A 14,514-nucleotide genomic window follows, 5' to 3' on the forward strand; every position below is an offset into this window, starting at 1 on the left:
AATATCCCTACTTCTTGTTAATGATTAAAGAACTTCACTACAGCTTTATCTTGCACTTTAGCAGGGGCATGTAGAGAGGTTTTGGCCTTCGTGGAGCCATGCAGAAGTTGTAGCTCTGAAGGCGGTAGATCAAGGAAAAACATCTATCCTGAAAGTCTTGCATTACTTTGTATCTTCAGAAGGAGGATTTTAGCCTTTCTAATGAGAAGCACCAGTATTTTGAAAGGACAGGAAAACAAAATAACTAATCATTGTGAAATTCAGAAGTGTCTATGAGTTGAAAAGTAAGCCACAGTATTAAGCCTCACATTATTATATACGTAGTTGAGCAAATAACAGTGTATTTATATTCGTAAACACTCTACATTCTAAAGATGACTTTTGCCTTGATTCTGTTATCCTTGTTCTGAAAAGACACTTAACAGAACAGAAGAAAAATATTTTTTTTTATTGTTTAAGGATGAGTTCTGCTATAGATGAAAGTAAAATATTAGGAAAAAAATCTACTCACCCCCTGGAACCTCATCTGTGGTAGTTTTCCCAAAGGAGTATCAATAAAGAAATACAAAACCTTTTAAGCTTCAGCTGTTATAGGCTTGCTAGCCCCTACCATGCTTTTTTTTTTTATAAATGCAATAGCTAAGTTACTGTGAAGTTACTCTATCATTAGCTAGAGCTTTGGTTCAAGAGCTGAGAATCCTTCCATCCTAATGACGATGTATTTTCAAAAACAAGTAACAGGAAAACTAACACATCATATGCAGCAGTCAGAACATACCCTGAGAAAGTAGAGGAAACTAGCTTTGTCCTTGACACGGAGGACAAAGATACAGTGCCTACACTGAAGATCTGATAAGGAAGGTCGAATGATGTTGTTGAGTTGCATCTCCCCACAGAGTCCTTGTTTTTCTTCCAGAGCCATTTTGAAGCCCATCAAGAGGAAGGTATGGTAATCTCTCACATGGCTGTTGCTGGAGTGGGAATCTGGATTGCCTTCACATCTGGATCTACGCTTCGCCTGTTCCACACTGAGACACTGAAGCACCTCCAGGATATTAACATTGCCACGCCTGTTCACAACATGTTGCCAGGTAGCTGAATCACACTGTATAACATTTTTTATTTGTCTTTATCACCGTCATTCTCCAGAGTGTTGTAGATTAGTCCAGAATCAGAAGGTCCGTCTCGGACTTTGACTTTGATAACTGTCTCATGACTATTTGCTTTACTAAATCAGAGTCTGTTGCCTGCCCAGAATAAAAATGTGTGCAGTGAGCTGATTGAGTAGCAGCTCTCCTCCTTAGAGGTTATAAACATAATTACATAGATTAACAGGTGAATTCTTCTTGTTAGTCTTTTTTTTTTTTTATGACTGTGAAGCAGTAGGACAATGCAGTCTGCCATGAAAATGCGTTTGCTTTGCAGAGTTTAGCATTTACTTCTGGAACTTAGTATCAAAGTACATGATGGAGTCAATTTGTCTATGATCCAGACTAAAAAAACACTTGCTTTATTTACATCAGTAGTCCCAGTGAACTCAGCTGAACCATTCACATGCTGCCATTTCGGAGTGTGTTCAGTGTTTTGCATATTGGAGCTTTAATTTCTTGAATTAAAAGGTTAATCTTGTAAGTAAAGATGGAACCAGGGGTTGTTAGGGCAGGGTTTAACAGATCTTTAAATGTTTTAAGACAGAAGCTGTTCAGTCATCCCCAAATCATCAGTGTCACAGGCAGTTCCACTGGCTTGTATTGGTTTTGCGAGTGAGTGGCTAGGACCTCAGCAGCAGCAAGCACATCAGGTGGGAGCAGCGCTAGAAGAGACGGACAGAAAAATGATACTGGCATGGCTGAGCACAGGGTGCCCATTAGGGGACAACCGCTCCTTCTGTCTCTCCCTGCTTATCGACTGCAGTAGACTGAGCTTCTGCAGGTTTTATAGGCAATGTGTGCGCCAGCTTTATTGCTTCGTTTCTAGCAGAAGCCAGTTCTTCCCGTACGGAGATTATATTCTTACAAGAGTTAGATATAAATCTTGCATGAAAAATGTTTCACTTTGTCTGTCTCTGTTGTCTTCTCGTGTGTTCTTTCAGATGGCGTTAGCTTTATTGTAAAGGTCTATTTTAACTTGTGTCCATTTATATCATGTTCTAGAGAGGGTGTTTTTTACATGTGGTGTTTGACTGTAGCTCCAACACTGAACAGCAGCAAATCGCCTGCCTTTTAAATAGGTCATTTGATTGAATTCATCACAATTATGCAAAGAAATCAAGATCAGTTGTAAAAAGAAGATTAACTTTTAATATGTTCTGCTGTTTATAGCAGGGGAAAAAAGGGAAATAGGGCCTCCCTTATACATATTTTCTGCATATAAAAAATCTTTAAAAATTTAGATTTAGTGTTCATTGCCATGGTAATAAAACTGCTGATGTAACTTTTTTTTTTTAAAAAGAGTTGTAGCTAATTATATCTCCTTGGTGTCATTCTTTCTCATTTTAGTTCCTTTTTTTTCCTCAGTGTCTTCTCGAAAAGTACACCAGTGAATGGAAATGGAAATTTATTTCAGGAGTAGAACATTATTACAGCAAATGTTCCAAGGGAGAACCCATTCTAAAAATTAAATGAATTTCAATTATTTAGCAGCAGCTCTTGGGCCTGTTTATGTGATTCCAATAATGCTGCAACAGCAGAGGCTAAAAGACAGAGGAGTAGGAGGTTTACATAATAAAGCAGCAGTAAGGACCTTTTGGAACTAAAAGCAGCCAAAGAATAAATCAAGCTCTGTGTAGTATATTCTGAGATTAAAAAAAGAAAAAAAAAACAAAGTGAAACAGAAAAGGACTGAAAAGCTGCATATTTACAAAATATGTATTTGCCTTTATTGAGGACTTTTAGGATTTTTGGTTTTAAAGGAAACAGCTCTTAGTTTTCTGAAATCCAACAGGCATTTCTTAATAGGCAAAAATAACAGATAAGTAAAAATTCAACTTGTATTGAAATGAGAGGGAAGAAATTGGTGTAAAAGTGTGGCTGTAAGTCTTAGGAAGAGAGATTAAAAAGGCAAGATCTCAATATAACTTCCAAGAAGCTGGACTTCTTTTGCAAAGATTTTAGTAAGAACAACAATATGTGATATTGACCTGACAGGCTACCTGGAGATGTCATCTGTGTCTTCATTTGAAGCAATGTAAATGTGAGGAAAGTCACTCCATGAAGTTAATGAAATTATTTTGTTGTTACAGTAGAAGTAAAAGAAAAATTAACTGTCACTGTCAGGAATGGTTACCGTGAGTTACAGTGCTGTATTTAGAGGATAGCTGTAGTAACTAATTAAGATAGAGGAGTAGGAGGTTCTCAAAACCTTAGTAACCAGTTCTTATAGCATTAGATCTTCCCAATTAGGTAAGTTCTTAGGATAAGATGGCTTTAAATATCACTGCCAGCTCTCCTGGTGTAAAGGATGTGTCTCCTTTGCTTTGAGGAAGACACCCCTGCAGCACAGTGAGGACAGAATCACGGAGGAATGAAGTGTAAGGGAAATGGCACAGGAGGTGATTGTCCTTATGATTTGGCAAAGTTTAGTAATGTAAAAAAATGTAAAAAAGCAGACTGTGTCTGGCAGAATCTGTTACCTCCTGGACGTAACTCTTTAAATCTGTGGCAGTCTACTTATGAAGAGTGGAGCTGGGAGGGTTCTTGCTTTCTGGAATTATGGGAAGCTTGTGCCTAGGAATGCAGGACTGGAAATTAAACTAGATTCATGTAGGCACCCATGGCATAGACATTTAGTCCAGAGTGGTCTGCAGTACCTTTGCTTCATATATCATCAAAAGTACTTCCTAATAATGTGTAACAAGCCTGTGTTCTATAACAAAATGCCAAAAAAGCACAAATGCCATATGAGAAAGGAAGAGAAGGGTTGAGAGGAAGAGCATCATCATTGCTATAGGTCCAGGTAACTATTTATTTTGCTATCTAGTAAACCACAGTACAGCTGCATTGAGCTAAGTGGCCCAAGCAGAGCTCTGTTAGCTGAACAGAGGGCATACTGAGCAGCAGGGGAAAAAAAAAAATCTATTAACATTTGAAGACAAATGTACACACTTCACTAGAGCAATGTACTTCATTTGTAGAGCAAGTTTATGCTTCGTGTTTGTGATCTGTCGTTGAAATCTCAACAAAGGCAGCTTTTCACCAGTGTTTATCAAAGCTCACACACACAAAAAAATACTGTACATGAGGAGACAGTCCACTTGTTTTTTCATAGTCACATTCAATATTTCATTATTCAAGAACATCCTTAAACATGTTTTTCCTTTCAGCTCTAAAAGAGTTTGTCCTTTTAAAGAGGTTACTATGACCTTGATAGATGCAATTTCATTGCTCATGTGGATGATGACAGGTTACCTGTTTAACAAAGAGATGTTTTCTGCTTAAGTTGCTGTATTCTGTTTGTATCTATATATCCTCTAATGGCATGTGTGTTTCCTGGAAACAGATGAGAAAAGCAAAGAAAAAAAAAGTATCATTTCCCCTCTATGGAAAACAAACCATACTTTGACGCTTGCAGCTTGCTTTTGTTGCCACCCCACCAGGTTCCAGACCATAAAATGCAGTTGTTTTATGATTTTACTGCTGGGAAATGGTAAAAAGGTTGGTGAAAATTTTAGGTCAGCCCAGTAGATCTGTACAGTGGGCTTATTTTTTATATAGTAAGAGCAGCATGATCATGTAAGAGGATATGCACCAGTACACCCTTGTACCTACCCAGGTTTGACTTCAGAAGATCTCTGTGGGAACACATGAGGATTTACCTGGGTCTGGTGGTGGTTGTAACTGAGACCTGAGAAAGGTGAACATAGAGCAGAACAGGGGCAGTAAAACCATTTGTTCGTGTATAAGCTTAATTGTTGGCTTCAGTTCTTCATCGTTTGCCCTTCTTAACTTGTTCATTTTTGTGCTTTACTGCATAATGCATTCTGGAGAATTGGGTTTACCTTTTTTTTTTCCCCTCTGAATTTAAAATATATCAAAATAAAAAGTCACGAAATAACAAAGAAAAGTATGACTGCAAACCTTGGCTAGCAGATAATAAATTCATATTTTAAGTTAATATTGTAATTGAGTTTTTTAATCTATATATCATTTTTTGAGTTATGTGCTATTTCAAAGTATATTTTCAGATGCAGATGTTTCCTGCTTTTCCAAGATTTCAAAGCAAGCGGTTTTCCTTTTGACCTCACTATATATAGATGGTTCATGCTTAAGGTTGTACTCAGTATTTAAGAGTCTAAGTTGCTGACTGATAATTTGCTGTTTTCACCTATGGAAATAGTAATGTATTTTACCAGTTTTCACTGGTAAAAATTACTGGTTAGAAGTTGCTTCAGGGTTGGAGAATGAAATCATGCATATTATTTTACATTTTAAATTCTTAAAAAAGCATTAAAGAGCTTTTGTTTAAAAATGTGAGCATCTTCTGCAAGGGGTTTGAGAGGCAAAAGTACAATTGGAGTTTTTGATAATTTTAAAAGTTTTAAAATTGTACTTGTGTATTTATGCTTGGCCTTTGTAAAACAAGCTTTAGGTGAAATGGAGTGAGGTTAAGCTAACCTGCAGTTACCTTGCACTTGCTGTGGTGCCAGTTGTGGGAGAGGACTCGCATGTCAGACTTAAGCAAGCCTGAGCTCTAAATCACAGAATTCAAATACTGATTTTTGAAAACTCCAATACACAGAGGTGTTTGGGCATCACCCTTTGAACTTCTTTTGTGCTGAAGGAGTGCCTTTGTGTGCTTTGTTTTGGAAATGAAATTAATCCCATTAATATCTCAAAAAAAACCCCAAAACAAAACAAAAAACCCACACCAAAAAAGCAAACTCCACCCTTCAGAAGGCTTGTAATTTATCAGTAGGCATACACCATCCATGCTTATCTAGCTGAAGAAGGATGATGCAGTCCTATGAGCATAAATGCCTACAGTTTATGGAAAACACCACAGGTGTATCTGAAGGTCTGCACGAGTAGGTGGAGTCTCTTCAACTTACTCACGCTTGTTATACCTGCCGAGGGTGACCTAATCATCGTGCCTTTAGGGTATTTTAGAATGTGGTTTTGGGCAGACAGAACTGGCATTCCACATCTGGCCATGCAGCCTATGTGGCCTTTTACAACACACCATTGCTGCGTTAATACTTTGGTTTTGTAAAGTTCTATGAGGAAAGACTTGAATTGTGGTCTGCCTCCTGCTTTCCAGTTGAGTGCTTTGGGCTACAGTCAAGCTGCTCCCTTCCTGCTTCCCCCTGGGCCTGTGATTCATATGTTCTTGGATGTGAATTGGCTCAGCTTCAAGGGATGAGATGGAAAATGCATTCATTTGTGATCCACCATAATTAAGGTCCTCTTCCAAAATGTGGAACTTGCAGGTTCATCCAAGTTATATCAGGCATGGAATCCAAATTCCCTACTTACTGATGAAGTGATTAACAACTTAAGAGGTACGATGAGGATAGGAATGACTGCTCTCTTGCATGTAAGGTTAATCATAAATCCAAGAACATGTAGGTTTTGAACCTGGAGGGTTCCAGCAGAGTTTAAATACTTCTCCGCATAAACTTAGGCTGTGGCAGAAGGTTGGGCAGGCAGTAGTTTCCATTCTGAAACTTGTCAAGGCCATTTTGAAAAATCCATCTAAACTGAATCAAACACATTTAATAAGCATTGTAAGCAAAAATGACTTCATTTTCATTAGTAAAATAGCAATCCCATAAATAATATGTTGTAGAAAATCATAGAATCATAGAATAATTTTGATTGGAAATTACTCCAGAGGTCATCTTGTCCACCCTTCTTGAAGCAGGCCTGATTGGATCTGGTTGATCGAGGACTTGTCCAGCCAAAATCTTAATATCTTTGAGTAGAGTGGAGATTCCACAACCTCTCTGAGCAACCCGTTGCAGTGTTTGACCACCCTTATGATGAAGAAACTTTTTTCTACTTACAATCCAAATTTCCCATGTTCCAAATTTGATCTGTTGTGTCTTATCCTATCACTGTGCACATCTGAATAGAGTCTGACTGTCTTCCGTGCAGCCTCCCCTCAGATAGGTGCAGACAGTGCTTCTTTTAACCTCTCTTTGTACCCCATGTGCTCCAGTCTCCTGATGATCTTGGTTGTCTTCTATTGGACTTATTCCAATATGCCAATGCCATTCTTGTATGGGAGGACCCAAACTCAAACAGGGACGCCACACTTCTGATACAGTTTCACAGAATAAAAACTAGAAGAAAAAAGTAATCGTGAACAGGTTTCAGTCTTGAGTATAGTTACAGCAATGTATTATTGAGTATTGTGAAGTGAAATGCCTTTCAATTTTATTATTGGGATATGGAAATGTAGTCTATTTGTAAAAGCATATGTGTAAAGATAATCCATGTCTACTTTTGGATACTGTGGTTTAGAGATTTAGAACAGAAAGTTTCAGAAGTTTAATAGTATTTAAATTGCCATGTATGTAAAGTCTAATACCATGATCCTGCAAAATATTTGCCTTTGCGATGAGTGCTTTGCTGAATGAGGTGGTACGGCTGATTGTGTTTGCCTGAAGTTACTTTGACCTAGGCAAAGATCATCACTCTGCAGTAACGGAGCACTTTCCTAAACTTTGCAGGGCAGCAGCGTGTCTCTGTGACCAGCCTCCTGGTGTGCCATGGTTTATTGCTGGTTGGAACAAACCTGGGTATAATAGTAGCATTGCCGGTGCCACGCTTGCAGGGGATTCCCAAAGTGACTGGTGAGTGAAATTTCCCAAACGGATCGAGTACAATTGTTTTATACTGAACATTTCATTTCTTTTCTGTCAGTAGTTTAAGTGAATCTGCCAAATTATTTGTATTGTTTAGTTATGTACCAGAGCTTTGTGATGAAATTAGATTTGTTGTTCTTCCTGAGCTAGATACTCATCTAGTTTTGTCTCAGTTGTTTGAACCGGGACAGCTGTTTTTCTTTGTGGCGTAAGAATAGGATAGGCGTTAATCCTATCAGAGTGCAGTCAAATATATGGGGATGAGAAGAGAATGCAGATAATCTTTGTTCCAGATTCGGGGATGCATTAGGTTTAGAGACATAGGTACTGAAAATTTAGTATTGTGTCTGTCTGGTTATTCAGTCAGTTGTTTTTGTGCCCTTTCTCCCCGAAACAGGAGACTTGGAATATATGAGAGTATATATTTCATTTTTTTGACAATGATCAAGATTTTTGCATTTTGGAGAGATGTATTTATTGAGTTACTTGCATATTACCCCATTTGAAACACAAACACATGAATGCTGCTGTATCACTTTGCAAATGTTTAATCTCCTAGCAGAAGCAAGATTTTAAAAGCGTGTTTTATGGGGGCTTTGTCGTGCTACGTTTTGGGTTCAGAATTCTGCTCGAGCTTCTGCACTGTGGAGGGAAGCTGGCAGATTTTATGAGGCAAGCTGTTTGCAACTTCCTTTGGGGGGAAAAAAAGCTTATGTAACTTTGCAAAATGAAAATGAAATCCTCTGAGTTCAGCAAAATACGCAGCAATAATCCTGTATGACACAGGATAAATGCTTCTTAAAAACACGGAACCTGTGTTAGGTGAAAATAAATGCAATACAAGAAAATGCACAGTTGCTAAATCAAAAAAATACCTCATTTTATTCTTCCATTTTCTGTTTTGGTTATTGTGGTTTATGTCATCTGTATTTTCTTGCACTTATTTTGGGTCAAGATTTGTCAGATTTCACAGATCTAGCACCATTACGTTTAGAGATCTATTTTTATAGTATTTGATACCATATTTAGAATTTGAAATGAAAAATTGTGACTTTTTCCAGTTGTGCTTCCAATAGTGATAATTCATCTTTATATCATTGCACTTTCTGTAAAAGCAGAATATGTTTTATTACAACCCTTGATAGCCTAGCTTTTTTACATATTGTAGCTGATTTTGTAGAATCCTCTTTTTTTTTTTCTCTTTTTTGCAGTAAAAGCCACATACACTGATATTGTTATAGTTCTGAATTTGGCTGTATGCAATTTGTTTTTCATACAATCTAATGATTTGCACAGTGTAAACCTTCCTTGTACTGCCGACATCCCACTGTTTAAATACTTTTTAAAAAGGAAAAAAATAATAACTGTTCAGTCATTTCCTTACGAACCTGCCTGTGGTTACTAGACAACCATTCAGAAGGATGAGTTTTAGTTCCTGCTGTATAGCGTGGAGGGGTGTGTTACAATAAAACATATGTTCTTAATGCTATTCTGCAGAGGTACAGGGGTACAACAGAATTAATTGAAAACTTCATATTTTGTTTGTGGATTACTGGGGAAAACTCACATTTGTGTCGATGCCAACAAAAAGAAGTTAGCAGTGTTTCTGTACTCATGCTGTTGTGAGAACACAGCACAGAAGTAAGCTAGCCAAAATTCATAATGCCATGTTTCAGCTGGTTTATTAATACAGCCCTAAACCACTTGTGGAACAATAGATTATTTTTTTGCACATTTTTTCTGTAAATTGTGTACATACAAGGTGAAAGACAGACTGGATGCATATAATAGGGTTTTAAGAGTTATGCTTTTCTGAGCAAATTTCATGAACTAATTATAGTGGAACACTGTGGTAAAATAAATAATGTTCTTTAATTGTCTTTTTCTTTTGGCTCCAGGAAGAGGAATGGTGTCGTATCATGCACACAATGGCCCAGTCAAGTTTCTTGTAATGGCAACATCTATAAACAAGAAGAACAAAAACAAATTGAGGAACAGCCTGCCTCCTGGCTCAGAACCTAAAGACGACGACCAAAAGAACGTTCTACACAATGAAAGACCGGGCTCTTCCCTTAGCAACACCCATGACACCGCAATTTGGCTGGGGGGGTCAGTAGGATCCATTGCACAAAAAAGTGACTTGTCGTCATCTTCTGGATCCCTTACTTTGTCACACGGATCGAGTTCCCTAGAGCATAGGCCAGAGGACAGTAACATTTATGAGCTTTTGAAGGACCAGAATATCTCAGTAAAAAGTAAAAGACAGAGATCCAAGAAAATGAAAGCAAGTTCAGTATTACTCATTTCTGGTGGCCAAGGACACAGAAGAGTGAACAAGAAGACCAAGCAGCAGCGACAAGATGAACTAGTGTCTTCAGTGATGGTCTGGCAAATCCCACTATTAAATATCTAACTGAACTAAATCCCTAGATACTTTCTGCTATTAAAAAAGAAAAAAAAAAAGTCTGATATCCTTTTACAGCAAATGTCAGTTTAGGACCCAAATGGATAGACTTTATACACCTGGGAGCAATTTCACTAGGCTTTGGTCACAGGAGTAAGGGTTGCAAGACAGAGTCTTAGAACAAAAAGGACCTGTTAGACACTTTTAAATGGGTTTAGAATCTTACCTTATTTATATTCACATTTATAAATATCACAATTATATTCTATAGCACTTAGGGAAGGCAAGGAACACATGCCATGTCTCATGCTGATTTTTGCTTATGTAAATCAGCTGTTGTTTCTTTTTTTCCAAAGTGACATATTGCATGGACTGTAGATTTTAACAAATTAGCAAATATTTTTAAACAATAGTCTAATGCAAGCTAATATTAATTTGATAATTACTATAATAGTTTGTGACATCATTCCACAAGCCAGAGTTTGGTCTGGACAAAAGCAGTTATATTAATTGACTGGTATTTGTTTAATTCAACATAGCAAATAGATTTTTATTTTATTATTATTTCTAATGCTCAGTATTACTAAAAATGTTGCAGTACAAAAAGTACGTTAATTTTCTTGGTAAGTGCAATGTGTCTGTGACTCGCCTTCATCATACAGAGAAAGCTGTAAGGATGCTCTGGCTTAGGGCAAATAGAAAATACAGATGCAGGACAGCTGTGCGTTGCAGTGCTGCTATCGCATTCTCCCCCTGGCAACTCAGGATCAAAGCCTGGCATGGACTGTGCCATTTTTAAGGTGGCATGCACGTCCAGTAAATTAATAATGAAATTATTAACTAAATCATTAATTGGGGAGAAATATACTAATATTGGAATATCCATAGGAAGTACAGGTAACCACTGTGGATATAGATCATACATCAGTTGATTTGTGCTGTGTCCTCAGGCAAACTCCTATCAACGTCACAGCGCAACAGCAACAGCGGAGATATGGTCACATCAGAGTGGTGGTCACCTCTTTTCAGCCAGACTTTTGGCAAAGCATGGTCTTGTAAATGGATACTGTGAAAATAGTGTGCACAGCTTCATTCACCCAGTCAGGCATGCGGTTGCTGGGGTGGTGTAAGAGGCCTGAATTCTAAATAGAGACCTAATTGTCGTTTCTTAATGATGTACTTCCAAAGGAAACTTGGAATTTGGGATTCCTACTAAAATTGCTTTTTGTGCTAGTCTCTGCACATGTGAAATATAAGACAAAGCCTTCAGCTCAGAAAGACATTGCGAAAAATGGTGATGAGACATGTCCTTCAGTCAAAATATGTTTAATACAGAAAACATGTTGAATGGAGTCACTGGGAACATCCTTGTCCCTTGTCAATAGACTGAAAGATGCAGAGAAATTAGGACGGTTAAATTTCAGTTGAGTATGTTAAGAACTCTAATACTGTCCATCAGTTCAGTAAAATGCAAATTAAATATATCTGAAGCAGAACATTTGTCAGATGTATGCATTGACTAGAATCAAGTAAAACTTTTGGCTACTTTGGTGCTGTTATTATCCCAGTAAGGGGGTGGTTTGCCCTGAAATTATTTCAGCTACTTCTAATACAAACTCCTTGATTCCACCATGTTTTGTTTCAATCTTCCTAGTTTAAATCAACATCAACCATAATTACAGTGTTTCCCAGCACATGACATTTCAAGGTAAACAGCAGTAGAGACTGAATTATTTTGTTCGATGTAAGATAAAGCCTGTATTTGTGCTTGGGTTTGCCCTGGACAGACATTTCAGTCTGTCTGCTCTAAGAAGCAAACCTCTGTCAGGGTGACCCCAAAATTAGTGTGTGGGCTGACTGACCAAGTTTGACAGAGCACCGAGGTAACATCAGGTCTTCCCTGCCACCTGCCACCAAGTACATGGGACAGAAGGAATGCCAGTGCAGTCAGTCTTTGCCTGCTAAGCGGCACCAAAATAGGCATTTCAGAAATGCTACAATAGCACGGACTTCAGTGAGTCACGAAGGACACTTGTCACAGATGGGCTTGTAGGCTTGGGGTCTTCGTTGCTGTTCTGTGCTTTTATTCTGTGTCTTTCGCTGTGTATCTTGCAACTTTAGTTGGGTGTTGTCAGCATTGGCATGGGCTTAGTGTTGGCATGAGTCCTGGTGCAAAAAAAAAAAAAAAAAAAAAGCAGAGTGCCTCTAAGCCAGACATTTTCCCAGACTTTTCCTCTTCTCCCTGGCCTGCTGCCTGGGCTTGCCTTGCCTGGCCTGAGGGACCAAGGCCAGTTGCATTTTCTACCCTCTTCCATAGCTATGGCCCTGGGAGCTGCTCTTTGCCCACTGTGTGGAAGTACTACATTGTACAGTTTAATGTATGTATATTGAAAAACAAGTTAAAAGATTCTTCTGTGTATAAAGCATATATAACCTAGTATCCCTTTGCTACACTGCAGTAAAAAGACCACAGGTTTTATTCTGCGTGCTCCTTGGGTGTGGGATTCCACATCTGTGCCCTCAGGACTGGAGGATCACGTCCATTCTTGTGGATTTTTATCACTAGGAGCAGTAAGCAGAGTCAACTGGAAATCCATGCATGGCCATATTGCAGGATCTGCTAGCAGTAATGCATGAGAGTTTTGAAGTGAAAGTCTATCTTTCAGCTGAAACAAGACGGTAGAAACAAAGTACAAATCTGCTCTTCTGAAAGTACATCGGAGTTTTGCCAGTGACTTCAGTAAGAACAGAACTGGGTCCCTCATTTACATCATACTATTTTGAAAATACGTATCTATTTATCTTACTAAGCTGTAAAGCAAAAGAGAAGCTGTATGTCTGTCTTTAGAAATACACGTTGTCATGAACTAGGCTTTTAGTAGCTAACTGAGCACAGGATGCAACGTTCGCTTTCTGATACGCAGCTAACTGGCATTGCCTTACTATGAAAATGGGCAGGAACCAAAGTTTCTCTTACAGCTGGCAAATAGTCTTTATAGCTGTTGTAGACTCTGCTGCTAGGTAAGTTGGATTTTGCTTTCTGATACTGCTTTTCCAGATTAATAGAAGTTAACAGAAAATGTTATGAAAAGAGGGGAGCAAGTGTAACCACTATGATATATTCTATGTATGTTTTCTAACACATAGTAGTGCCTTTTATAACAAGCTGTAAAACTTGTGTATTTATGTGCAAAGTATAAGCTGAGAAGAATGTTTAATAAAAAATGTGATAAAAATTAACTTCAGAAGTACACTTCTTGGTTTGTCATTTTATCTAGAAGGCTAGAATTTGTGGCATGCATTAATGAGTAATATGTATGCATTAATGGACTCATGAAAGGGAAAATAGGGTATGTGATTAGGATAACAAAGATGTATATTTTTTTAGTTTTGTAGTTTCTACAATTTAAACACCGGCAAATGCAATTTCTGAAAATGATACAGTCTCTTAGTCTCTTACAATAAGTTTGACCCCTGTATCAATGGACCCAAACAGTGTGTAAGCAGTAAAATTTCTACCAAGCTGTCTACACGGAGCATGCGTCAGCACTTGGGCAGCATGCATGATGCATAAAAATGAGAAGCATTAATATTAAAAATGAGTACCGCAGAGCAGAAGTGTTAACAGAGGAAATTAATTTTCAGTTGCTAACTGGCAATTCATTCTAATTAATCTGCCCTAAAGGATATATACAGAATCTCATGATTGTGTTTAAATTGTGAGACTTGTATTCATCAGACTCAGCAATAGCCTGTATGTGTGTACCTGCACTATTATACATAAACAAGAAGAGTTAGTGGGAGCTGGTTTGTTGCTAGTAAAACCTGCCTTTTTGGTCCTGTTTTTATACCTCATCTCATTAATACATGGTTCTGAAAAACATCAAAATGAGTGCAGGATACTGTACATTCACACACCCAAAGACAGATTCTGTCCCAGTGGGAATTTACAACTCGTTATTTATGAACAGGAGGCTGAGGAGCAAAAATTGCATCCTGCCCCTTTGAGAGGACTGAATATTGGGAAGGGTTTCCTCAACTGTGGTTCGGTGCTTAAACTTCACTGTTCCTCTCTTATGTCCTGTTTAATTTTCTGACCACATAAAGACAAGTTAGTTTTTGTGAAATGCATTTGGGGGTGAGAAAATTATGTGGTTTAAAAGGTGCAGCTATAATGGAGGGTTCTCTAAGAGTTAATCTGTGTCGCAACGAGTGATACCATGGAGTTGATACAGTATTTTTAGATTGCTTTACATATCTTCATAGTAATAATACTTCACATAATAATAGTCCTGTTAAGAAGGCA

General features: G+C 38.0%; 1 protein-coding gene across 11 annotated transcripts in view; it reads left to right on the forward strand.

Annotated features, from left to right (window-relative positions):
* The window catches only part of ARHGEF10 (Rho guanine nucleotide exchange factor 10), a 119,509-nt gene extending 106,069 nt beyond the window's left edge, over positions 1-13,440 (forward strand). For all 11 annotated transcript variants that reach the window (XM_054820521.1, XM_054820519.1, XM_054820516.1 and 8 more), the window contains 3 exons: positions 917-1,091; positions 7,670-7,792; positions 9,703-13,440. In XM_054820521.1, the coding sequence (XP_054676496.1) occupies positions 917-1,091; positions 7,670-7,792; positions 9,703-10,217 (813 nt within the window). In that variant the 3' untranslated portion in view covers positions 10,218-13,440. The remainder of the gene's footprint in view (positions 1-916; positions 1,092-7,669; positions 7,793-9,702) is intronic.
* The last annotated feature ends 1,074 nt before the right edge of the window (positions 13,441-14,514 follow it).

Source organism: Grus americana, chromosome 3, assembly GCF_028858705.1.
Source record: "Grus americana isolate bGruAme1 chromosome 3, bGruAme1.mat, whole genome shotgun sequence".
NCBI lineage: Eukaryota > Metazoa > Chordata > Aves > Gruiformes > Gruidae > Grus > Grus americana.